Here is a 24,873-nt window from a genome sequence, read left to right as displayed (position 1 = left end):
GAATTGCCTTTCTAAAAAGCTTACCTCATCTCTCTGATCTGTAACTGATAAATCACCAAGCAGCTGTAAGTTGTGACAAGCAGTGATGTCAGGAAGTTAATTATTTTGTGTGCTACTACAGAAACAAAGCTTCTGAAGGGAATTCCTATGTTTCAGTGAAATGTCACTGAAAGAACTCACAAAGCCAGAGGAGCATTTGTAAAGTGCTGCTCTTTGCTGTTACTGCTACCTGCTTCAACTGCATTTCACTTGATGCACATTTCATTCCCTGAAGTCTCCAAAATGGTAACACACAGAAAATCTGAAGGACAGATGTTCAACTAAGCTGCTAAGGCAGCCCAGGTCAAGGAATTGAGTCTAAAGTATGCCTCAGCTATTACTTTCCCCATGAAATAGGTTAGCAGGTCACTTTCCTATCACCTGCAGCATCACCAAGCATTTCAATGGATTTGTTTTCCTTCATCAAATACTGAACTACTAAAACATTCAAGTGCACATTAAGAAAAAAAACAACCTCAGCTCAACTTGCACAGCTGCTGTTCCCTGGCTGAAAACAGCAATTCTGAGATTCACCTCAAACAAGAAAAGTCACTCTTTCCAATGACTGCAAACACCACCACCACAGCTGAGAACTACTAAAACAACTTTGTCCAAAACTAGCCCAAACCTCACTCCTCTTGTTTGCTGCAGAAAGGAATATTGTTGTAGTATAGATGTTTTAATTACCCTGAGCAGTGCTTTCAAGACAAGATGGAACAATCCTTTTCCTACAGCATGTTCTCTGTGTATTAACCAGAAAGGGAAAAAAACAAAGCAGCAATGATTGAAGGAATCCCTGAACAGGAAATCTCTCCAATCTCTCAGCATCTATTAACATACCTGTCTGCAATGGAGCTCATTTTATGGGTGCTTATGGTAAAAAACATAACATAGCACACTTTAGTCTTGTGGTAGACATTTGTACGTTTGCCTGGAAGAAAAGAAAACCAAAGTAAAAGGTGACTGGAGGAACAAACAGCTTCTCACAGGCTCAACTCTTCATCTGCCCTACCAGCCTGTCTTCTTTCAACTCTTCTAACCTTCTGCTCTGCTATCCTACCTTCTCTCATGCAGTATCCCTTTACCATCATAACCTGAACTTTGAGATCTCCTTTTACAGCAGAGAATCATTAGGACACGAGGAAAAACTTCTTTAAGTGAGAGAGTGGTGAGGGGTTTGAACAGGCTGCCCAGGGAGGTGGTGGAGTCCCTATCCCTGGGAGTGTTCAAGAAGCTGTGTATCATAGTATCAGTCAGGGTTGGAAGGGACCACATGGATCAGCTAGTTCCAACCCCCCTGCCATGGGCAGGGACACCCCACACTAGATCAGCCTGGCCAGAGCCTCATCCAGCCTGGGCTTAAACACCTCCAGGGACAGGGCCCCAAACACCTCCCTGGACAACCCATGCCAGGGCTTCACCACTCTCATGGGGAAGAACTTCCTCCTCACCTCCAGCCTGAATCTCCCCACCTCCAGCTTCATTCCATTCCCCCTAGTCCTATCACTACCTGAGAGCCTGAGAAGTCCCTCCCCAGCCTTCTTGTAGCCCCCTTCAGATACTGGAAGGCCACAATTAGGTCACCTCTGAGCCTTCTCTTCTCCAGACTGAACAGCCCCAGCTCCTTCAGTCTGTCCTCATAGGAGAGATCTGGTGCTTCAGGACATGGTTTAGCTGGGTTACTGTTGGACTGGATGATCTTAAAGGCCTTTTTCAGCCTCAGTGATTCTCTGATGAATACAGGTATGCACTTATTGCCCTTTTAGCTCAGTGTTAATTTTTGAACAAATTTAGTGCCTGATAGAAATAGGGATCAATATGAAGATCTGTAGGAGAGATGATATAGTTCCTTTAGCCTGCCAAAGGAAACCAGAGGTACAGCTAAACACAGAAAACTTTCACCCCTGACAGAACTGACATCACCCAGAGTCAGAGCTTCCACTTCAGCAAAGCTCTCTATTTCCAGTGCTCAAGAAAGTCATTCATCACAGAATCACCACAGTGGAAGGGACCTCTAAGGTCATCCAGTCCAACCTCCTGCAGTCAGCAGGGACATCCTCAACCAGATCAGATCACCCAGAGCCCTGTCCAGCCTCACCTTGCGTATCTTCCAGGGATGGGGCCTCAACCACCTCCCTGGGCAACCTGTTCCAGTGTTCCACCACCCTCCTGGTGCAGAACTTGTTCCTCACATCCAATCTCAATCTGCTCTTCTCTAATTTCAAACCATTGCCCCTTTTCCTATTGCTGCAGGCCTTTGGAAACTCCTCCTGCAGCCTTCTTGTAGCCCTCTTCAGGTAATTTACTTGTTGCATCACACAAGTCCCATGCCACAACTGGCAGCTCAGAGATGGTATCCAAGACAAGGATCTAAAAGAACTTGGAGACCACAGCAAATGCAGCTGTAGTGCCATTTCCCCCCCTTTTTTCAAGGTCTGACCCTTCTGTCTCTGCATCCAAATTTGCAAGACACTGAATGTTCTCAGAGCTTAAACATCCCAATGGAAAAGACTCCTGAGATAACTCCAATGCAACCAGACAAGTTTAAAGCAAAACACTGCAAAAATCAGGGACTGTGCCCAATGATTCAAATCAAGTCACATTCTAGAGACTACTGAACGTTGCTGCTCATCTCCCCAGCACTGGTAACTGCAACCCCCTTAATTATAAGAACACAATTTGTACCTTTTACACTTTGGGACTTGTTGAAGTGTGAGGTTTAGGGATGAAACCTGGTTCCTTTGAAGAAGAACAACGTGGAGTCAGATGTGGCCTCTTCTGCTGCAAAGCATTAGATTCTGAACTGGAAAAAAGAATCAAAAAGGAGAGTTTTAGAATTAATGAGTTTTAAAATGATCACTTGAGGCTTTGTGGTTTTTTTTCCCCCCCTAATGAATCATTCCAACAGAGTACTCTATAAAGGCAATATTCTGCTTATTAAAAAGGCTCCAGGTATTTCACTAGCCAAATTCATCTGGCTGCAAAGCCCTTCTTGATAAGGAGTCTATCCTGACACAATTTCATCTCTGTTTGAAGTTATCACTTTTCATCTTGAGAGCATTTTTACTTTCCAATTTGGAATCACCCACACCATTTACACCTTCACTTTCAGCTGCTAAATATATACTTCAAAGTACCTTTATATCATTATTTAAACACCTTTACCACTGAAACACTTACTTGGGCCCCCTCCTGACATTCTCAGTCATGCCTTCTCCTCTCCAAGTCTCCAAAACTGGCACTCTCAGGGCTCCAGAACGTGTAGAAGGCTGCTGCAGGCAACTAGCAAAGTTGCTCAGCTGTGTTACTGCCACCCTCTCTGACAGGCATTAACCCTTCCTTTTAAAGCTCACTTTTAAGGCTGAATTCCAAACTGCCCTCACAAATGCACTTTCTCCACCAAAAAACCACACCCTAAACACCAGGGTAAGCAGTCACCAACTTCCAGCCTCCTTATCCCATCACACTTCCTTTTTACAGTTCCTTCCCTTCAACCATGCTACTTTCCACGTTTTTAAGTCACACAAACCCAGTTTTTTCTCTCAGCTTTATCCTGTTTCTATCTTGCTTACTGTCTTTAAACGGTATTCACTGTTCCATGTACCTGTACCACTAGCAAACAAACCAAAAAAGGAAGTATTTTAAACCCTATCACAGTCTAGAAAGCCAGCTGGGAGTTAAAAACTGAGCTTACACTGCTCAATGATGAGAAACACTACAATTATCTATGATTTGATTAGAAAAGGTAATTTTCTCCTTGCTCTGCACCTAACAGAGGCTCTCAGTGGTTAAAATACAGATGCAAATGTTAACATCCAAAGTTAAAGCAGAGCAGAACAATCTGCCAACAGGAGAAAAACAGCTCCAGCACGATTCAATGAAGCCACTCATTCTTGCCTGGCCAAATAACCTGCTGGCCCATTGACCTACTTTTTCAGGTGCTTACAGCCTCCTTTCCTGTTCTGTTCTGTTTGACAAGTGCAAACATTAAGAGTGACAAAGAGTCCCATGAAGTCTAGGTTACAGAGACTGCAACATGAAACCTGTGTTTTCAGATTGCTTGGAGTCAAACAACTCTGACAATTCTCAGCCAGCTCCCAACAAGAGTTCTAATGAGGAAAATTTTGCACCACCTAAAACTCACCTCTGCAGGATGGAAAAGAAACAACAAAATAATCACAACTAAACACCTAAACACCACAGGATTTAAGCACAGAACCATATTTCATAATGCCTAAACCAGATGTTTTTTAAAGGGAGTTTGCAAGGATAATTCATCACAGGATGGCTCAGGCTGGAAGGGAGCTCAGAGCTCATCTCCTCCAACCTCCCCACCATGCCCAGGGACACCTCTCAACGACACTCAGCTGCTCAAGGCCTCATCCAGCCTGGCCTTCAGCACCCCCAGACAGGAGGCAGCCACAGCCTCCCTGGGCAACCAATTCCAGAGTCTCCCCAGCCTCCTACTGAAGAACTTCTTCCTCAGCTCGACTCTAACCCTGCTCTGCCTCAGCTTCAAACCCTTCTTCTTTGTCCTACTGCTAGACACCCTGAGGAAAAGGGATTGTAAAACAAGGAGGGGGGGAATATGTTAATGTCATAAATGGCATAAAGCTCAAACCAGACCCAAAGGAAAGCTAATCACGATGGAAAAGCTTTAGCCACCAAAGCCAGCTCCATCTGTAAGTCAGTAGGAATGGCAGGGATGTGAAAGGCAGCAGAAGGTTTAGGACACCTACACGCCAGCACCGTCAGCCACAAGCGGCCAAAGGTCGTGGGGCTGTCCCTGCCGTTCATAAGGGTTTACTGTACAGAATGAACTGTGCCTAGATACTATGTCTCTTGCACACATCCAGGGCCTGTTGGAAACATTTTCTGCAACCAAGAAGGGTAGAAACTTTCTGTGCCTAAGAAAGCTGAGCTCCTGAACACTGCTGCCCTGGAAAGGCAAACTGCTCACACCCAGAAAGCAACAGCACTGCAGCTTCTGCAGCACGCTGGCTTCACACTCCTGGAGGGGCAAGAAGTTACTGAGTGCCAAGTTGAAGCTGCAAGGTTCTGAGTAAGTCACAGTGTAAAAAGCCATAGTCCAGCCTAAGGTAATGGTGAAAAGTTGACAGCAGCTGATACAACATCTCGTGCTTTGGACTGAAACAACTTCAGTAACTTCAGCCCAACTCCAGCACTGAACAACCTGAAATCACACTGCAGCCTTGCTCAGGACAGACATTCTGCCAGCACTGGCCTGAAAAAAGGAGCAGGCAACAGGCAGTGCATGGCCTGCATTTCATTTGGTATACAGCCAGGGACTGAAACTCCAGGGGGACCTCAGAGCTGCCTTCCAAGAGCTGAAGGGATCCTGCAGGAAGGCTACAGAGGGCCTTCTCATCAGGGTATGTGGAGACAGGCCAAAGGGGAATGGCTTCCTGACAGAGCCAGCTAGGGAAGGCACCTTGCTGGACCTGCTGTTTGTGGATAAGGACTTGTGGGTGATGTAATGATTGGAGGCTGCCTTGGGTATAGCAGTCACAAAATGATTGAGCTCTTGATTGTTGGAGAAGTAAAGAGAGGGTCAGCACAACAGCCACCTGGGACAGACTTTGGCCTGTTTCAGAGGCTGGTAGCTAGAGTCCCTTGCGAGGTAGTTGCAAAGGGCCACAGAGTCCAGGAAGGCTGGATGCTGCTCAAGGTGAAGCCTTAAAGGCGCAGGAACAGGCTGTCCCCATGTGCTGAAAGGCGACTTGGTGGGCAAGAAGGCCAGCCTGGCTGAGCAGAGACCCTGGCTGCAGCGTAGGGAGAAAAGCAGAGCCTGTGGTCATTGGAAGTAGGGGCAGGTCCCCCATGAGGACTACAGGGTTGTTGTGAGACTATCAGAGAGTAAACTAGAAGGGCTGAAGTCCAACTGGAAATTAATTTGGCTTCATCTGTTAAAGAGAACAGGAAATCCTTCTACAAATATATTGGCAGTGAAAGGAGGGCTAAGGAGAAACTCTGTCCTTTGTCAGACTCGGGCAGGAACACAGTGGTAAAGGCTGAGGAACTCAAAACCTGCCCTGCCTCAGTCTTTAGCAGTAAACCCAGCTTACTGGATACCCTGGAAAACTGGCTGGATGGCCAAGCCCAAAGAGTGGTGGTGAATGAAGTTAAGCCCAGCTGGCAGCCAGCCACGCTCAGTTCCGGGACCAGTCCTGTTTCATGTCTTTATCAATGATTTGGTTAAAGGGCTCAGGTGCACCCTCAGTAAATCTGCAGAGGACACCAAATTGGGCAGGAGTGTTGATCTGCTCAAAGGGAAGAAGGGATCCAGCGGGATCTGGACAGGCTGGATCTTGTATGAGGCTTAACTAGTCCAAGTGCTGGGTCCTGCACTCGAGTCACAACAAACCCATGCAATGCTACAGGCTTGGGATAGGCTCACTGGAAATATGCCCAGCAGAGAAGGGCCTGGGGGGGGGTGGTGGAAGACAACCAGCTGAACATGAGCCAGCAGTGGGTTCAGGTGGCCAAGACCAACAGCATCTCAGCCTGGATCAGGAACAGTGTGGCCAGCAGCAGCAGGGCAGTGATCGTGACCCTTTACTCAGCACTGGAGAGACCACACCTTGAACACTGCCTTCTGCTTTGTGGCCCTCACTACCAGAAGGACACTGAGGTGAGGGAGAAAGGCAGCAAAACTGGTGAAGGGTCTGGAGAACAGGTCTGGTGAGAAGCAGCTAAAAGAACTGGGATTGCTAGTCTGCAGAAGAGAAGGCCAAGGGGAGACCTCACTGCTCTCTCCAACTCCCCAACAGGAGGCTGGAATGAGTTGGGTGCTGATCTCTGGTCTCTTCTCCCCAGTACCAAGTGAAAGAACAATGGAAATGGCCTCAAGTTGCACCAAGGGAGGTTTAGATTGGATATTAGGAAGGACTTCTTTCCTGCTAGAGTGGTCAGGCACTGGAACAGGCTGCCCAGGGAGGTGCTGGTCTGTACCTGTGCAGCAGGGCTGAGCGTCCCAGAAATGCCACACTCTGTAGATGACCACACTGCAGCAGCAGGGGTACAGCTTCACCTGCTGCACAGGACACTGCAGGAGGAAAGGGCTGCTTCTAGCACAGACATCCACACAACTTGACCCCAATGGCCTTTTAATGGGAACATTTGTGAGTGGGCATGAGCAGCCTGCTCTGGCAGAGCAGTTTGCTTAGCTCCATTACCCTTGCCAGGAGCAGACAAGGACACATCTGTGTGCAATGCAGTGAAGAAAGGGCAGCAGGACAGATGGTTGGTGGTGTGGATTGCCATTATCAGAGTAACTCAGTCAGCCTCAGGTGTGCTCCTGAGGGGCTTTTGGAAAAGTGGGTAAGTCCAAGCAGCCTGTAGGAGAGGTGAACTGTCTGGTGGGAGGCCTGTTGTGGTCAGAGCTACCACAGACTGGCTCCAGTTAGAATGGCACTTGAAAAAGTCCATACTATTTGCCCACAAACCTATTTCTGCTGAGTCCAAACAAACAGCAGCAGTTGGAAGTGCCTCCAGATTGCCATGAGCAGGAGACAACAGAGCAAACACAGAGGTAAAAAGAGGTTAAGCTCTTGGAAATGGTTTGTCACACACATGTCCTTGACTGCTCCCTGCAAAGGCAATGGACCTAAGCAAGCTGCTCTGACAGGCCTGGCTAAAAGTCACTGTGAATGCTATCCTCACAGAAACATGGGTCATGAGGAACAGCAAACCCCAGCTCTCCCCTGCATTCCCCCTCTATCAGACTGTCCTGCCATCAGCAGAGAGCTTTGCTCTGCAGCTGGGCTCTGAATGCAGCTGGCAATTTCCACCTCTCTAACTCATGGTTAAGGGAAACACTGCTGCTCACTGCTTCACTGGTCCAGGTCATTTGCTCTGATCTCTGCTTGACCAGCTGCTCCTCCCTGGAGCCTGCATCTCTTTCCCCTTCCTCACCACAGAGATGGGACCGCAGCTCCTTCCCCAGTGCAGAGCAGCTCTCTAATCTCAGTTCAGACTGTGGTGGCTGTCTCTTCACCAGTGCTGCATTGGAGCTCAGTCCATGACTGGCCATGTATCCCAATGATCTTGTCTCTGGCTCACTGATTTGACTTCTCAACCCATCCTCTTAACCTGCCTCCTCAACAGGAGCTTCCTGGCAGTCTGGCTCTTGCCTGAGCCTGGCGACCCACCCCTGGGAACAGCCTGTCCCCACCCCTGCTTCTCAGGAGTGACCAGGAAAGCACTCACCAGGTTGCCAGGTCCTTGGCTGTGGGGTGCTGAAGCTCTTTCCATACCAGGCTTTTTTCCCCTGCATCCCTTTCACTGCCTGTATCATCACTGCCTTCTAAGGTTTGAATTAACTATGTCTGGGGATACTTGAGGTGTTCTTCAGGTGTCCCTTTCAAACTGTTAGCAAAGAGGTTAAAAGAGAGCCTCACCCCTGGAAGGTTTTTGCAGCCAGGCTGGATGTGGCTGTGAGCAACCTGCTGTAGTGTGAAGTGTCCCTGCCCATGGCAGGGGGGTTGGAACTGGCTGAGCCTTGAGGTCCCTTCCAACCCTGACAATTCTATGAAAGCTATTACAATGTTGATTTTCTGAGTTTGTCAGTGAGGACACTCAGGCTCAGGCTCAGGCTGGATGTTAGGAAAAAGTTCTATACAGAAAGAGTGATTGCCCATTGGAATGGGCTGCCTGGGGAGGTGGTAGAGTCGCCATCACTGGAGGTTTTCAGGAGAAGACTTGATGGGGTGCTTGGTGCCGTGGGTTAGTTGCTTGGGTGGTGTTGGATTGGTTGATGGGTTGGACGTGATGATCTTGAAGGTCTCTTCCAACCTGGTTTATTCTATGTATTCTATGACACTCTCTGGCTCAGAAAAGCATAGAGGATAACAACCACAGAATAGTACAAAGCTAAGTTTGTAAGATACATTCAAAAGGTGGCATTTAACCACCTGGCCATCAGAAACAGTCGCTACTCCTCTCATTGCAAACCTTTTCTCAGTCCTTTGTCTTCACAGATCCTTACTGCAGATGCCCTTCCTTCAAAAACAAAGCCATAAATGTGGCAGAACTGCTGCTTGTAAATCTTGTGCGAGAGCAAGACCAGGGCCACACGTCACAGCTCCACTTGGACCCGTTTCACAAGGCTCCACCCTCCACCTTGCCACCCTTCCCTGGCACACACTGGAGCTGCTCCCTCCTTCAGCTCTGGTTACACACACTGAAGCAGTTCCCTGAAATGAACTCACCCAGCACAGTTTTAAATGCAGTCTTTATCACTTTGTTACTATTCAGAAGTGTGGCTTCATGTACCTTTGAGAACGGGCACAGGTAAGGAACAGTGACCCTGCACAAAGAGGAACAGGAACCTCTTGACTACATCTGCCACTGCTGAATCTGTAACAGGGAGCCAGAGCAGGCATTGTGTTTGCACATCTAAACCACAATTTAGTTCATGATTAAGCCCAGCTTGAAAAAAACAAACCCAAAACACCTACTGCCTTCTTAAATGGTGCTTAACAGGACACCCCAGTGCCTCACAACGTGAGGCTAACCTGTTAGTGGGACAATTCCAAACCACTCACAGCTCTCTAAATCTCCGTTTCTTTTCATGGGCTTCTAGGCAGAAGCAACCTGCAGCCAGGCAGCTCAAGAGCAGGTCCCCAATTAATGCTCACCACGCTGCAGGGGGTGTGAAAGCTGGGAATCTGCTACCCAGAGTCTTCTGCAAGTCGTTTCTGCACCCGGTGCCTTCACAGCCTACCCATGACAAAGTTTAAGGACACAGCCACAGGTCTTTAAGCAGTTTTGCTTGATTTACAATTCACTTCACCTTTTAGGGGACAATCAACTACTTCATATCAGCAACTGCCTGCTTTAAGGTACCATTACCTAGCACATCCAGAGCCATCTCACTGCTTCTCTGCACACTGCAGAGGGGTGGAGAGGGCAGAGGGAAAGCAGGGTGCCATACCAGCCAGGGAAATTAACTCAAGCATTTATCCATTGGTTTTGAAGAGCACACACAGACTTACTTATTCCTAACTCATAGACTGGGTACTCAGCTAGGATGTGGGAGGAACAGACAAAGTACTTCCTCTGATCAGCCTGCTGCTGAAGCGTTACCAATACACACAGAGACCATGCAGGTAACTCCATGGCTACAGACACCAGCAGGCACTTCACACCTAGCAGTTACTTGTATTTCACAGAATCACAGAATGTTAGGGGTAGGAAGGGACCTCCAGGGATCATCCAGTCCAACCCCCTGCAAGAGCAGGACCACCTAGAGCAGGTTGTAGAGGAACACATCCAGGTGGGTTTGGAATGTCTGCAGAGGAGGAGACTTCACAACCTCTGTGAGCAGCCTGTAAACTCTAGACAAACTCCTTTGTCCAGCCAAAAGTCTTCATCATGTTAGCCTTGGATTACTTTGACTCCACTCATATTAAATTCCCTCTCTTCTGCCAGCATCAATATCTGTGATCACACAGTCAGCAGAGCCCAAGACTGGTTCTGCTAAAGCAGGACCCAAATATTGTTTCATTCAGCTAAATGAACTACATTTGTTTCACCATATGGCTGCTCTAAAGCTGTGCTGGCAGCAGGGGAAGGGGAAGCAGTGAATCACCAGGTTAGACATCTTTTGGCAACACCACCATTTCATGCTGACCTACACCATGTGTTCAATTACAACCAGAGAACACAAGCAGGAAAAATTAGCATTGTTGCTACTGCTGGAGGAGTCTGCTTCACATTGAACTGGAACATCTGTGCTCTCCCCTGCACTGCTGCATCTGGTGTGGCAACCTGTGACAAACGACACTTCTGGACAGAATGAGGTGATCCAGACTCAGGGATCCACAACTTAGCCTTAAGAGTCAGTGGGAAACTGAAGCAAAATAGGGAGCACAGGAAGATATAGACCCAATGTGTTGCTGAGGAGTTCCCAGCCTAACATGCTCATTAGCATGACCTGTGACTGCTTGAAGAGGAGCCTGACCATCTCTCCTATGAAGAAAGACTGAGAAAACAGGGCCTGTTTAGTCTTGAGAAGGCTGAAAGGGAATCTTAGCATCTATCAATATCTGAGGGGTGGGTGTCAACATGAAGGTGATGGTCTCTTTTTGGTGGTGCCCAGTGCCTGGTCAAGAAACAATGGGTACCAGCTAGAACACAAGAGGTTCCACCTCAACATGAGGAGACACTTCTTTGTGGTGAGGGTGCCAGAGCCCTGGAGCAGGCTGGCCAGAAAGGCTGTGGAGTCTCACTCTCTGGAGACTTTCAAAACCCACCTAGATGCATTCCTGTGCTGCCTTCCCTAGGTGATCCTGCTTTGGCAAGGGAGTTGGACTTGAAGATCTCTAGAGGTCCCTTCCAACCCCTAACATTCTGTGATTCTGTGATCTCCAGCACAGACTCTGCTCGGTTGCACCCTGGGATAGGACAAGGGGCAATGAATGGAAACTCCAGCACAGGAGGTTCCACCTCAACATGAGGAGGAACTTCTTCCCTGTGAAGGTCACAGAGCCCTGGAGCAGGCTGCCCAGAGAGGTTGTGGAGTCTCCTTCTCTGGAGCCTTTCCAGCCCCATCTGGATGTGTTCCTGTGTGACCTGTGCTGCTCTATGGTCCTGCTCAGGCACTGGATGATCTCTTTGGGTCCCTTCCAACCCCTGACACAAGGGTATGAAGAACATGAAACCAAGAAAATTGAATGTCAGCATTATTTAGACCAACAGCAGCTCCTTTGAATTGTTAGAATTGCCTAAATGTGCCACATGGACAGGGATTTCAATAGAGAGAAATAAGATTAGGAGAGTTGCTCACAGGAACACCTAAACACAAGGGACAGGTGTCTCAGAAAGCTAATATTTAATTTGAAATGTAATTATCCATATGGTGCAGAAATGTACACATGTAAATGAAACACTAACAATGTTTCAGTGATAGGCAGGATTTTTTTCCCCTCCAAGCTGATTACACAACCCTCAGTTTGTGCAGCTGTGGAAGTGCTTCTGATGCTTACGTTGCCCAGCGTGGGTGACTCACACACAGCTCCACCATTCTGCAAGGCTTCCATGAAGAGTGGACTGCCTGAAGAACAGAGCAGGCACTGCACCTCACCCGAAAGTGCCTTCAAAAAGGCAGAAGTGAGGCATCACATTCCCTTGTCCATAAAATGAGAGAGAAGGAACATTTCCAGCTCCAACACTGAAGCTTTGAGTCAAAAGTTACCAAACGAGCCTGGATATGAGAAGACTCTGAGGGGACCTCCGAGCTGCCTTGCAACAGCTGAAGGGATCCTGCAGGAAGGCTGCAGAGGGACTTCTCATCAGGGTGTCTGGAGACAGGCCAAGGGGGAATGGTTTGAAGCTGAGGGTGAGCAGGGTTGCAGTGGAGCTGAGGAAGAAGTTCTTCAGTAGGAGGCTGGTGAGATTCTGGCCCAGGCTGCCCAGGGAGGCTGTGGCTGCCTCCTGCCTGAGGGTGCTTCAGGCCAGGCTGGGTGAGGCCTTGAGCAGCTGAGTCTAGCTGAGAGGTGTCCCCGGGCATGGTGTGGAACTTGGAGGAGATGAGCTCTGAGCTCCCTTCCAACCTGAGCCATTCTAGGATTCTATGAAACAAGTAGCTCCTGCTCCCTGCCTCCTCTCATCCCTTTCCCCTAGAACTCTTGCACTTCATCCCGGAGACCAGATTAAAAAGGAAGAGGTTGTAAAAAACAGAACAAAGGAAGCACTAATGGCTGTTAGCTGCAGTGATATGGCCAAATACCCTTCTGTATTAGCACACTTCGTGCTCTGCTCAGAACACCAAAAACTTTTCTAAAACTCTGGTGTTTGCCAGTGTATTCTTCAGCTTTTCCAACACAACCACCTGGCACAGAAAGAGCAGGTTTACACAGCAAATAAAAACTCCAGACCCCTGCATTGCACCACTCCTCAATCCACTGAACAAAGCACCAGAGTTACTCTTCTGTCAGAATTTTCTCTGCAGCAATTCAGGCACACCTGGAGCTGTAGTGATTGCAGAACCTGGGACAGAGGACTAACTCTTCAGGTCACACAGGCAAGAAGAGGCTTAGCAGGAAATAGAAACAAACAAAAAACCCCAAACCAACAAACCACAGACACACAAACCCCCAACATCCCAACCAACCAACCAAAAGCAAAGGAAGTTTTGCAATTGGTACAGAGAGGAAATGTCCCAACTGTTTTCTTGGCTAAAGAGTGGACAAAACCAAGGCAGAAAAGCTCTACTTTTGTTGCCCTTGGAAACTCTTGGCACAACTTTTTGAGGACAGACATGAAGCCTCCTTTCACCACCTTGCTACGTGCAGGAATCCAAGGGAAATGGATCAGCCAGCACTGGGGACATGGTTCAATGGCCATGGTGGTGCTGGGGTGATGCTTGGACCTGATGAGCTTTGAGGTCTCCTCTGTGATTGAGTCCTCAAAGATATTTTGGTGGGGACTCTTAAGTCCTACCACCTACAACACTCAACACAAGATCCTATCGACTACATGGGACAACCCTCACTACATCACTGCTTTTGGATGACTTTAAACACTTTTCCTCAGGTGTTTTTTTCCTCCCCTTTCTTACCACTTTTCACAGTATCACCCAGGTTGGAAGAGACCTCAAAGATCATCAAGTCCAACCTGTCACCACAGACCTCATGACTAGACCATGGCACCAAGTGCCACATTCAATCCCCTCTTGAACACCTCCAGGGATGGTGACTCCACCACCTCCCTGGGCAGCACATTCCAATGACAAATGACTCTCTCAGTGAAGAACTTTCTCCTCACCTCAAGCCTAAACTTCCCCTGGTGCAGCTTGAGACTGTGTCCTCTTGTTCCGGTGCTGCTTGCCTGGGAGAAGAGACCAACCCCTTCCTGGCCACAACCACCCTTCAGGTAGTTGTAGACAGCAATGAGGTCTCCCCTGAGCCTCCTCTTCTCCAGGCTAAACAATCCCAGCTCCCTCAGCCTCTCCTCACAGGGCTGTGCTCAAGGCCTCTCCCCAGCCTTGTTGCCCTTCTCTGGACACCTTCAAGTGTCTCAATGTCCTTCTTAAACTGAGGGGCCCAGAACTGGACACAGGACTCAAGGTGTGGCCTAACCAATGCAGTGTACAGGGGCACAATGACTTCCCTGCTCCTGCTTGCCACACAATTCCTAATGCAGGACAGGATGCTGTTGGCCTTCTTGGCCACCTGGGCACACTGCTGGCTCATGTTTAGGCAGCTGTCAATCAGCACCCCCAGGTCCCTCTCTGTTTGGCAGCTCTCCAGCCACTCTGACCCCAGCCTGTAGCTCTGCGTGGGGTTGCTGTGGCCAAAGTGCAGCACCTGGCACTTGGACTTTTTGAATGCCATCCGGTTGGACTCTGTCCATCTGTCCAGTTGGTCGAGGTCCCTCTGCAGAGCCCTTCCATCCTCTGACCAACATCTGCTCCCACCTTGGTGTCATCTGCAAATTTGCTGATAACTGACTCAATCCCCTCATCCAGATGATCAATGAAGATATTAAAGAGGATGGGGCCCAGCACTGATCCCTGGGGGATGCCACTGGTGACTGGCTTTTCAAGCTTTCCTTTCACAGAATGATCAGACCACGCTCTACCTACCAAAACACCTCTCAGGATCCTTAGTTCTCAGCCCTCAAAGCCTTCTCTGTATTCTCCTGTTCTCAACACCTCCCAGATTAGTATCACTGTGTTTTGTTTGCAAACATTTAAAAGCTTTCCTTCCAGGTCATTACTGCAGATGTTGAAGTTAGCACTAATTACAAGATTGCCATCTGTTTTGGTGGTTTGGGTTTGTTTTTTTCCCTCCTTGCCTCTTTTTCAGACTGGAGCAGAAGCACTCACACTGGAAAAAGATCTTGAAGAGCATCAAGTCCAAGCGTGAAGCCAGCACTGCCAAGTCCACCAGTGAAGTGCCTCCCGAAGCACCACAGCGACGTCTTTGAGCATCATCTCCAGGGATGGTGACTCAATCCCTTCCCTGGGCTAAAGGGCAACCTCCACACATGGCTGTAATAACTGCTCTTTTAGAAAGGATTAGACAAATTGAATGGAGAGATGCTTAAGCCTAGGAGAACAATGTTCAGGCTAGTTACAACAGGAGAGAATAGACTGGAGAAAAACAGTTTCAGTCACGCTGCAAGTAACTTGCTTTGAGAAATAAACCACTGGCTTTAATAACAGGAAAGTTCTCCAAGCTGCTGCTGATAGTTCTGCTGCTACAATCTCAGATTTTATTTGGTAATGATTGCCTGAAAGGGCTTTGTTGCTTGAAGTGTCTCTTCCAAGTGAAATGTTACTTGACTCTGGAAAAAATACCGACAGCTAAGGCCTAGATTCTGCAAAGCTCTAATAAACAAGAGGTGTAACTGAGTGCAGTGCTCTTTGGCACAGGCATGCAGGGTATTACACCAGCAGGAATTGTGGAGAAATCTTGGGAATCTCTGAAATTAGAATTACACAAAGCATTCTTGCAACTCTTACTTCAAAATAAAATCATAGAGCAGCTCAGGCTGGAAGGGAGCTCAGAGCTCATCTCCTCCAAGCTCCCCACCATGCCCAGGGACACCTCTCAGCTACACTCAGCTGCTCAAGGCCTCATCCAGCCTGGCCTTCAGCACCCCCAGGCAGGAGGCAGCCACAGCCTCCCTGGGCAACCTGGGCCAGAGTCTCACTAGCCTCCTACTGAAGAACTTCTTCCTCAGCTCCACTGCAACCCTGCCCTCCCTCAGCTTCAAACCATTCCCCCTTGGCCTGTCTCCAGACACCCTGATGAGAAGTCCCTCTGCAGCCTTCCTGCAGGATCCCTTCTGCTGTTGCAAGGCAGCTCTGAGGTCCCCCCAGAGTCTTCTCCTCTCCAGGCTGAACACCTTCAGCTCCCTCAGCCTGTGCTCACAGCAGAGCTGCTTCAGCCCTTGGAGCATCTTTGTAGCTTCCTCTGGACTCTCTCCAGCAGCTCTGTGTCCTCCTTCTGCTGGGGACACCAGTCCTGGAGGCAGGATTGGAGGTGAGGTCTCAGCAGAGCAGAGCCAAGGGGCAGAATCCCCTCTCTTGCCCTGCTGCCCACACTCCTCTGGCTGCAGCCCAGCACACAGCTGCCTGCTGGGCTGCAGGAGGGCACTACTGGCTCCTGGGGAGCTGCTCAGCACCCAACACCCACATGTCTCTTTCTTCAGGGCTGCTCTCCACCCACTCTGCACCCAGCCTGGATTTGTGCCTGGGATTGGCCTAACCCAGCTGCAGGACCCTGTACTGTGACTTGCTGAACCTCCTGCAGTTGGCACTGGCCAATTCTCAAGGGAATCCAATGACTTAACCTTAGCAACTCAACATCAGTCACACATTCAAAACCTTAGCACCTGCCATCTACAACCTCAAATCAAGGAATGAAGCCCATGGGAAAACAACCCAAAGTGTATCACAGTATCATAGTATAACTAAGGTTGGAAGAGACCTCGAGGATCATCGAGTCCAACCTGTCACCACAGACCTCATGACTAGACCATGGCACCAAGTGCCACGTCCAATCTCCTCTTGAACACCTCCAGGGATGGTGACTCCACCACCTCCCTGGGCAGCACATTCCAATGACGAATGACTCTCTCAGTGAAGAACTTTCTCCTCACCTCAAGTCTAAACCTCCCCTGGCACAGCTTGAGACTGTGACCCCTTGTTCCGGTGCTGGTTGCCTGGGAGAAGAGACCAACCCCCTCCTGGCTACAACCACCTTTCAGGGAGTTGTAGAGGGCAATGAGGTCACCCCTGAGCCTCCTCTTCTCCAGGCTAAGCAACCCCAGCTCCCTCAGCCTCTCCTCACAGGGCTGTGCTCAAGGCCTCTCCCAAGCCTTGCTGCCCTTCTCTGGACACCTTCAAGTGTCTCAATGTCCTTCTTAAACTGAGGGGCCCAGAACTGGACACAGTTCTCAAGGTGTGGCCTAACCAATGCAGAGTACAGGGGCACAATGACCTCCCTGCTCCTGCTGGCCACACTATTCCTAATGCAGGCCAGGATGCCATTGGCCTTCTTGACCACCTGGGCACATTGCTGGCTCAATCCATGCCAGCTGAGTGCACAGAAAGGTGGCAATAACCACAAACACCTTCTTCCTTTCTTTCTCCTGCTCCTACTTAACCACTGCAATAACACTCTGGACTCATGAGGTGTGCTGGTGCAGATGAACAGCTCAGGAAAAACACTTGGGGTGGGGAATACACCAGTTTTAGAACTCACTATCAACATCAGGACATTAAAAAGGTCAGAAGCCTCTCATTTTGAACAAATTAAGAATATAAGCAAGGAAGAAAACAGACTGACTGATCAGCATGTCAGAAGGCAGCTGTGACTCAGTGACTTTGATTCACTGGGACTGGAGGACGTGGTTCCTTGACAGTCTCTACTGAGAAAAGTTGCAAGGAAGATTGGTGGCACTTTGAAAGCTGTCAGTATTAGCACCAAAACTCACAGATGGATTTGTAGGATAGGTAACACATCACAAATGTTCTCTGCTCTCATCTACTGACCTATAACCGAAGCTATGCCTCCATTAGCAAGTAATCTGGAACAGCAGAAATGGATCAGTGGATCAGAGCAGCTGGTGCTGACACTCTGTGCTAGAGGGTTGGTTCTGGATTAGATTTCACCTGATCTCCAGAAGCAAACATCACACAGCCCATGCACAGATTTCCAGGGATTTAATAACCAGGTCTGTGTGTCCTCAGCAGAGATAGAAGAGCACTTTGCACCTCCATCAGAACTTAGAAACTAGTTTTCTGGGCAAGGATGTGGAACACCCTGAGCAAGTATGTGGTAAGAGGAGATAACTGAGAGAGTGTCTCCACACCAGTATTAATCACCCAAATCAAATGGTGATGCATGTACCAGAACTGCATCCTACCTTTCCAAACCAGACTAAGCTCAGCAGGGGCATCTCACAAACCAGAATGCTCCAGGTCACTCACAGACTCTAGAAAATTCTGTAAGCTCTTCTTCATAACTCCTCACCACAACCAGGGATGTGACAATCTACTGCCTACCACAGGAATCATTCATTTACCTTGTTCCAGAATTCAGCAGAAGACAGAGTCTAGACATGCATATTACTCTGACTTCATGTCCCTTACTTTTTTTCACTCCATCTTTCAGATCCTTTGGGTTTTTTCCTGTTTAAATAACTTCCTTCTGTTCTTGTTCCCCCTTATTTCAGATTTGCCTCTCAATTATTTTGTCCTATCACCTGTGATATTAAATACAGCAAGAGGAAAAATGATGATTCTAGCATCTCTGAGCTTTCAGGCAGAGGTCTCAGCATTGGGTTTCATTTGGAAATTCTGGAGGCAGAGGTATGTAAGCATGAGCACCATGATTTAACTTGCCCCAACTCCACATTTATCAGGGCTAAAGAGGAACATGTGTTTGCTTTGGTCACTTGAAATTGATCTTTAAATCCAGAGCTAAGCAACTATGTGAACTGAGAAAAATCAGATTAATGACACAAGAATATTATTAGTCTACTGTAAGACTGAAATCCCAGGCTCACAGGATGTCAGGGGTTGGAAGGGACCAGATCATCCAGTCCAACCCCCCTGACAGAGCAGGACCATAGAATCCAGCTCAGGTCACAGAGGAATGCATCCAGACAGAGCGTGAAAGGAGAAGGGGACTCCAAAACCTCTGTGGGCAGCCTGTTCCAGTGCTCTGTGAGCCTCACTCACGGTGAAGAAGTTTCTCCTCATGCTGAGGTGGAACCTCCTGTGCTGTAGTAATTAGCCTTGCTCTAAACATCAACTCAGAGAACAGCCACAGCAACCCAGAAATGCTGCTAGGGGAACTTAGGAAGCAATTTATGTTGTGGAAGAACTTCATTAGAGAAACACCAAATGAAAACATCCTTGGTGTATACACAGCTTTTCACCTCAGGAGCAAAGCCAGGAATATGTTGCTTAATCTTTGCCTTTTTTTTTGCTTCCCCTCCCCTTTCTGAGCTGTGTCATTTGTTTGTATAATCATTCAGTCTCCTAGATTTGAGGTTAAATGCCAGAGTTTCTCTTAGCACTGTGAGTTACAAGCAGGATTCTGTCACATGCAGGATTAACTCATTAGTGGCTCAGAAGCAGCAGAATGTGCAGAGACTCACCTAGTTGCACTGACATTCAGCAGAAAGCAAGCAGCTGAGGAATTTTCCAGGAGAGTTTTGCAAACAGAAGGAGGAGCTTCACTCTGCATTTGCTAAAATTCAGAAGAAAAGAAAGGCAGATTTTTAATGCAGTTCCTAAAGAAACCAAACCAACCAACGAAACCCAACCAAGCAAAAACCACCCCCGGCAAACAGAGGCCAACCAAAACCACAAAGCAACACTCCACAGACTTTCACATGGAGGGAAATCGGCAGTGTTAGGTGCAATGACAACCCCTTCAATTTCAGTAGCTTCCTTCTATGTGAACCTAAGCTTCAAAGCAAAACTGAGGGTTTGTAAATCATTCTGGGTTTCAGCTGGCAGCACTTTTCAGCAGCGTTAAATGCAACCTGTTGCATGGATTCCTTTAAAGCCTGTGAAGCAGGTCTCAAATTGTGGTATCAATTTAATACTCCATTTTCAATCCATACAAATCTAAGCAGCAATAAATCATTCCAGTGAGTCCTACACTGAACACAAATTCCACCTTCCTGTAACTCACCAGCACCAGGCACCCTTGGGTCACTTAATATCACATTATAACTAAGGTTGGAAGAGACCCCAAGGATCATCGAGTCCAAAATAGAATCACAGAATCATAAAACAGAATCACAGAATTGTCAGGGTTGGAAGGGACCTCAAGGATCAGCCAGTTCCATCCTCCCCTGCCATGGGCAGGGACACCTCACACTACAGCAGGTTGCTCACAGCCACATCCAGCCTGGCTGCAAAAACCTCCAGGCATGAGGCTGCCACCACCTCCCTGGGCAACCTGTGCCAGTCTCTCACCACCCTCATGGGGAAGAACTTCTTCCTCACATCCAATCTCAATCCACCCATTTCTAGTTTTGCTCCATTCCCCCCAGTCCTATCACTCCCTGACACCCTGAACAGTCCCTCCCCAGCTTTCTGGTAGCCCCCTACAAGAATACAAAATAAATACAAAACCACCCAAAATATTTGAGAAGGAAGCTGAGTGCAGCCCTCTGCTAAACAAAAGGGAGGGGTGGAAACATGAAGGTCATCCTCAACACCAGAAATTGTAGCTGCAGAAAGAGAAAGTAAGACTACAAGTCTCCAGCCTGTCTCGGGAGGTTATCTTTATTTGTGTCATAATTTTAATCTCTAGACACACAGGGTGGTAGTCTCTCCCACGTTCCACCTTTCCCTTCTCTGCCTGGCCTAGGGCATAACTTGGCTTTGGTCAGCAGCTCCTCTGCTACACAGGCTCACAGGATGTCAGGGGTTGGAAGAGACCCAAAGAGATCGAGTCCAAACCCCTGCCAGAGCAGGACCATACAATCTAGCTCAGGTCACACAGGAACACATCCAGATGGACCTTGAAAGGCTCCAGAGAGGAGACTCCACAACCTTTCTGGGCAGCCTGTTCCAGGGCTCTGTGACCCTCACAGTAAAGTACTTCCCCCTTGTGTTGAGGTGGAACCTCCTTGTGCTGCAGCTTACATCTATTGCTTCTTGTCCTATCCCAGGGAGCAACTGAGCAGAGCCTGTCCCCTCCCTCCTGATCCCCAGCCCTCACATATTGAAAAACACTTATTAAATCCCCTCTCAGACTTCTCCACGCTAAAAAGCCCCAGGTCCCCCAGCCTCTCCTCATCAGGCAGTGCTCCAGTCCCCTAACCAGGACTTCATTTCATTGACTCCAGTCACCTCCTCTCATCCAAATGTAAAGCCCAGGACAATTTCTTAGCTTCCTCAGAAATGAGCTCTTTTCCCCCCTTAAATCTCAGTTAGGAACCAGAAGATCCTTTTCAGGCCATTAGCTCTCTACACCCTACAAACCAAATTTTGACTGAGCTGAGTTGCTGCTTTCCTTCACTGCGGCAGGCAGAGCACTACTGCAAGCAGTTACACATGCAATCTAGTCAGTGAGCAAGTACAACTCTCCAATCTCTCTTCTGCTGGATTTCTCTAGATCAGTGACAAAAATACTCTGTTGTTTTTTGCTTGTCATGCTTCTATGAAAAACATTGAGAAAAAGATGTATTAAAGTCTCTTTCATACAAGTAACTTCAAAGGCTCTATAACTTAAGAGTAGCTTTACATTGGAGGTTTTCAGCACAGGTTGAAAAATAAAAACCTCCAAGGAAGAAACAGAAGTCAAAGGACTAAGGACAATGTAAAGGAGAAGGAAAAGAGCCCATGGAGAGACAAGCAGCAAGTAAAGCTTAAATATGTCCTGGAAAACATCAATTCATAACAAAACACAGCAGGTCCCAGTGGTCTAAAAAGGCTACTTGAAAAGCAACACCAAAGATGCAGAGCATGCCTAAGGTGCCCCTGCTCATGGCAGGGGGGCTGGAACTGGATGATCTCTGAGGTCCCTCCCAACCCTGACAATTCTGTGATTATTCTGTTTTCAGGCTAAAGAAGTCTTCTGTAACTTTCAACCACAAACAGTTTGCATTGCTCAAAACAATCCATTTTTTCTTTATGATCTGTTCTGAAGACAAGAGCAGCAGTAAGAAAAGCCAAAGAATAGAGAACATGTGAATCCAAAGTGCACAAGAGTTATGGCAATACATAAGTGAAGCAGCATTTGAAGGACAGCATCAACAGAAGCTGGGAGCTGTGGATGAGGAGCACAGAAGGCAGTCTCCTTAGTCAGTGTTTGTAGCTGTCATTGCAATGCAATGGAAGAGATTAGCCCTGTTTACCTCTCAGTCCAGCTAGAACATGCTCAGGAGCTCTGTCTGGTCAAGACTAAAAGGATTTGGAATATATCTACCTCATCTGATTTGGACAGATGAAATGGATTGAGGCAAATCACTGAACTGGTACAAGCTGTATTTTCACCAGTCTACCATGCCCCCCAACGCAAGAGTTTGGGATGGCACCAAACCCAGCCAAACTAGCCTGATGCTGCAGCCTAACAGCTCAAGCTTTCTCCTAAAATCTCCCCCCAGGGCTTGCTCCACCATATGCAGGTGCTTCATCCTTCCAGTGGGAAGGCTTTCATTACATTTCTAATCAAGAAAACCTTCCCCCTCATCTCATAGAATGGTCTGGGTTGGAAGGGACCTCAAAGATCATCCAGTTCCTCCAAAGGTTATCCAATCCAACCCCCTCTGCTGTCAGCAGGGACATCCTCCACTAGATCAGGTTGCCCAGAGCCCTGTCCAGCCTCACCTTGACTATCTCCAGGGATGAGGGCCCAACCACCTCCCTGGGCAACCCGCTCCAGTGTTCCACTACCCTTATTCCTAACATCCAATCTCAATCTGCTCTGCTCTAGTTTGAAGCCATTGCTCCTCATCCTGTCCCTGCAGGCCTTTGCAAACAGTCTCTCTGCAGCCTCCTGTAGCCCCCTTCAGATACTGGCAGGCTGCTCTTAGGTCTCCCTGGAACCTCCTCTTCTCCAGGCTGAACATCCCCAGCAACTATTTTCATGTGTCCATTCTTGGACACAAGCTGACTTTTGGTAAAGTTTTAGCTGAAATCAGGTATCTAACAAAGTTCCTGCCCAGTGACTCAAGTCTTGCTGAATTACCAGCAACTAAACCCAGAATCTTAGAACAGAAAGCATCGAGCATCACTGAGTACAAGCACTGCTACCTGTAACTCCATTCACCCACACTCCATGCGTGACCAAACACCTTCAATGTCTGGTAAGCCATTAGGAATACAGGAAGGCTTTCTGCCAGCAAGATAACATCAGCCAGCTTCAGCAACACTGGGACAATGTCTGACCTACCTGAACAGATCATCCTTGGCTTTTTCCTGACCTAGCCAAGACCTTTTTCTGTTGTTTGTTAACAATAACAGCTACCTAGAAAGAAAAAGCATACAAACACCTGCGTGAAGGCTGCAGCGCACCACCGTCCTCATGACAGATCCCATGAAACCCTTTTGGTGCTCACAAGATGAGCTGAAACTCTGCTTGTTGGTGTGACCATGGACACACAGAGCAATCAGTAACCCTAATGCAAGATAAGACAAGAACAAGTCTTGCAAAGATGAACATCTGCACCTCGTGGCTTATCTTCAGCTGGATAGCACACAGTGAGCAAGCCAAGCAGCAGGGAGGAGATGGCAACCATTTCACAAGCGACATGTCAACAGAGACCTTGCTGCCTGAGCTTATTAAGATGCACTCTGCTCTCTAAAGTCCTTTCCAAGCTAAGGCAGCCTGTGATTCTATGATTTTTGATGTGATGAAATAAAAAGATGGAAGGAAAAGGAAAGTTAAAAAGTAAAAGGAAGATTTTGCTGAGATGAGCAGAAAAATGGAGTATTTTAGTTGTCTTATTTTCAGTCTGGAGGAAAGGAGGCTAAGGAGAGACCTTTTCCCTCTCCACAGCTCCCTGAAAGGAGGTTGTACTGAGGTGGGTATTGGTCTCTTCTCCCTAATAACAAGTGACAGGACAAGAGGAAATGGCCTCAAGCTGCACCAGAGGAGCTTTAGATTGGACGTGAGGAACAATTTCTTCCCTGAACCATTTGCTAAGCCCTGGAACAGGCTGCCCAGGGAGCCACCCTGGAGCCACCATCCACAGAAGGATTGAGCAGCCCTGTAGATATGGTGCTGAGGGACATGACCTAGCCATGAGCTGGCAGTGCCAGGGTAATGGTTGAACTTGATGACCCTTAAGGGTCTTTTCCAGCTAGAACAACTCCATGGGTTTCCTTCCTGTATGTTCTTACATTAACAAGGTATTAAGCTCATCTCCACTTAAAGCACCTGCAAAAGAAGCCCCCAGCCCACCCAAGAAAGCCGTGACCACAGTACTATGCTCATTCACTGCAACCCACTCCTGGGAGGGGCATTATTAACCGGGGCTCCAGCACCCCCAGGGCCACACTGGCATACTTCACTGGTAAGGACAGTGCCACCACGAGGTGCTAGGGGTTTTGCCTTCTAGTTTCCAAGGCAACTCAGCTACAGTGAGTTCAATTATTTCATTCTGAGCTCCAGCATGCAGGATGAAAGCTTATTTGAAGTTCAGTCTTGCTCCCACACAACATTCATTTCAAGCTAAACTGGAATGTCTACCTTGCCTGAGGTTGGAGAAGTGATGCTTCTGTTTAAAACATTACTGTTCTAGCAGCAATAAAATCTACATACTTACTTCAGTTACCTAGAAATGCATTGTGCCTTGCAGAGTGGGTGGATAGCATTAGTAGTCCAAATGTGATGTCATCTGAGCAGAAGCCTTCTTTGGCACAGTCTTCTGAAAAACAGCAACAACAGAACACCCCACAGCTCTGTAAAGATCAATCCACTCAAAACAGCTTCCAGAGGTGAGCCCTTGATTGCTGCTCTCCTGACATTTCAGTCACCTTATTTCCACGATTTCCCTTTCAATTCCTCTCCTCAACACAATGAATAGGTGAAGGAGAACCTCAGAACTGCACAGCACCCTGAAGACAGCTCTGTCATTGTCTGAAATCTACACATCTGTAAGACAACTGCTACAGGCTAGAGGCAACACTGAAGCTGCAGTTCTCACCCTGCCTACAAGACATCACTACTACACTGATTCCATTAGGGTGTACTAGGGCCTTGCAAAAAATCAGTAATACACCAGGCAAATTTTGGGGAAGCAAATCACATCAAGACAACTCTAACTCTGTGTGTTATGTTTCAAACAGGATGTGACCTACCTCAAGACACTGTTAAAACTCTCAGAGAA

The 24,873-nt window shown here is 47.9% G+C and overlaps 1 protein-coding gene across 3 annotated transcripts in view; it reads right to left on the bottom strand.

Moving 5' to 3' along the window:
* CLOCK (clock circadian regulator) overlaps nucleotides 1-24,412 on the bottom strand; it is a 61,494-nt gene extending 37,082 nt beyond the window's left edge. For all 3 annotated transcript variants that reach the window (XM_009899276.2, XM_009899277.2, XM_054163375.1), the window contains exons 1-4: nucleotides 24,310-24,412; nucleotides 19,180-19,271; nucleotides 2,725-2,842; nucleotides 880-970 (exon numbers count right to left, since the gene is read on the bottom strand). In XM_009899276.2, coding sequence (XP_009897578.2) covers nucleotides 880-926 — 47 coding nt within the window. In that variant the 5' untranslated portion in view covers nucleotides 927-970; nucleotides 2,725-2,842; nucleotides 19,180-19,271; nucleotides 24,310-24,412. The remainder of the gene's footprint in view (nucleotides 1-879; nucleotides 971-2,724; nucleotides 2,843-19,179; nucleotides 19,272-24,309) is intronic.
* Nucleotides 24,413-24,873: the final 461 nt, after the last annotated feature.

The sequence above is a fragment of the Dryobates pubescens genome, chromosome 1, assembly GCF_014839835.1.
Source record: "Dryobates pubescens isolate bDryPub1 chromosome 1, bDryPub1.pri, whole genome shotgun sequence".
NCBI classification, from domain to species: Eukaryota; Metazoa; Chordata; class Aves; order Piciformes; family Picidae; genus Dryobates; species Dryobates pubescens.
Note: the sequence above shows the minus strand (reverse complement) of the source record. Positions and strands in the feature narration are given on the sequence as shown.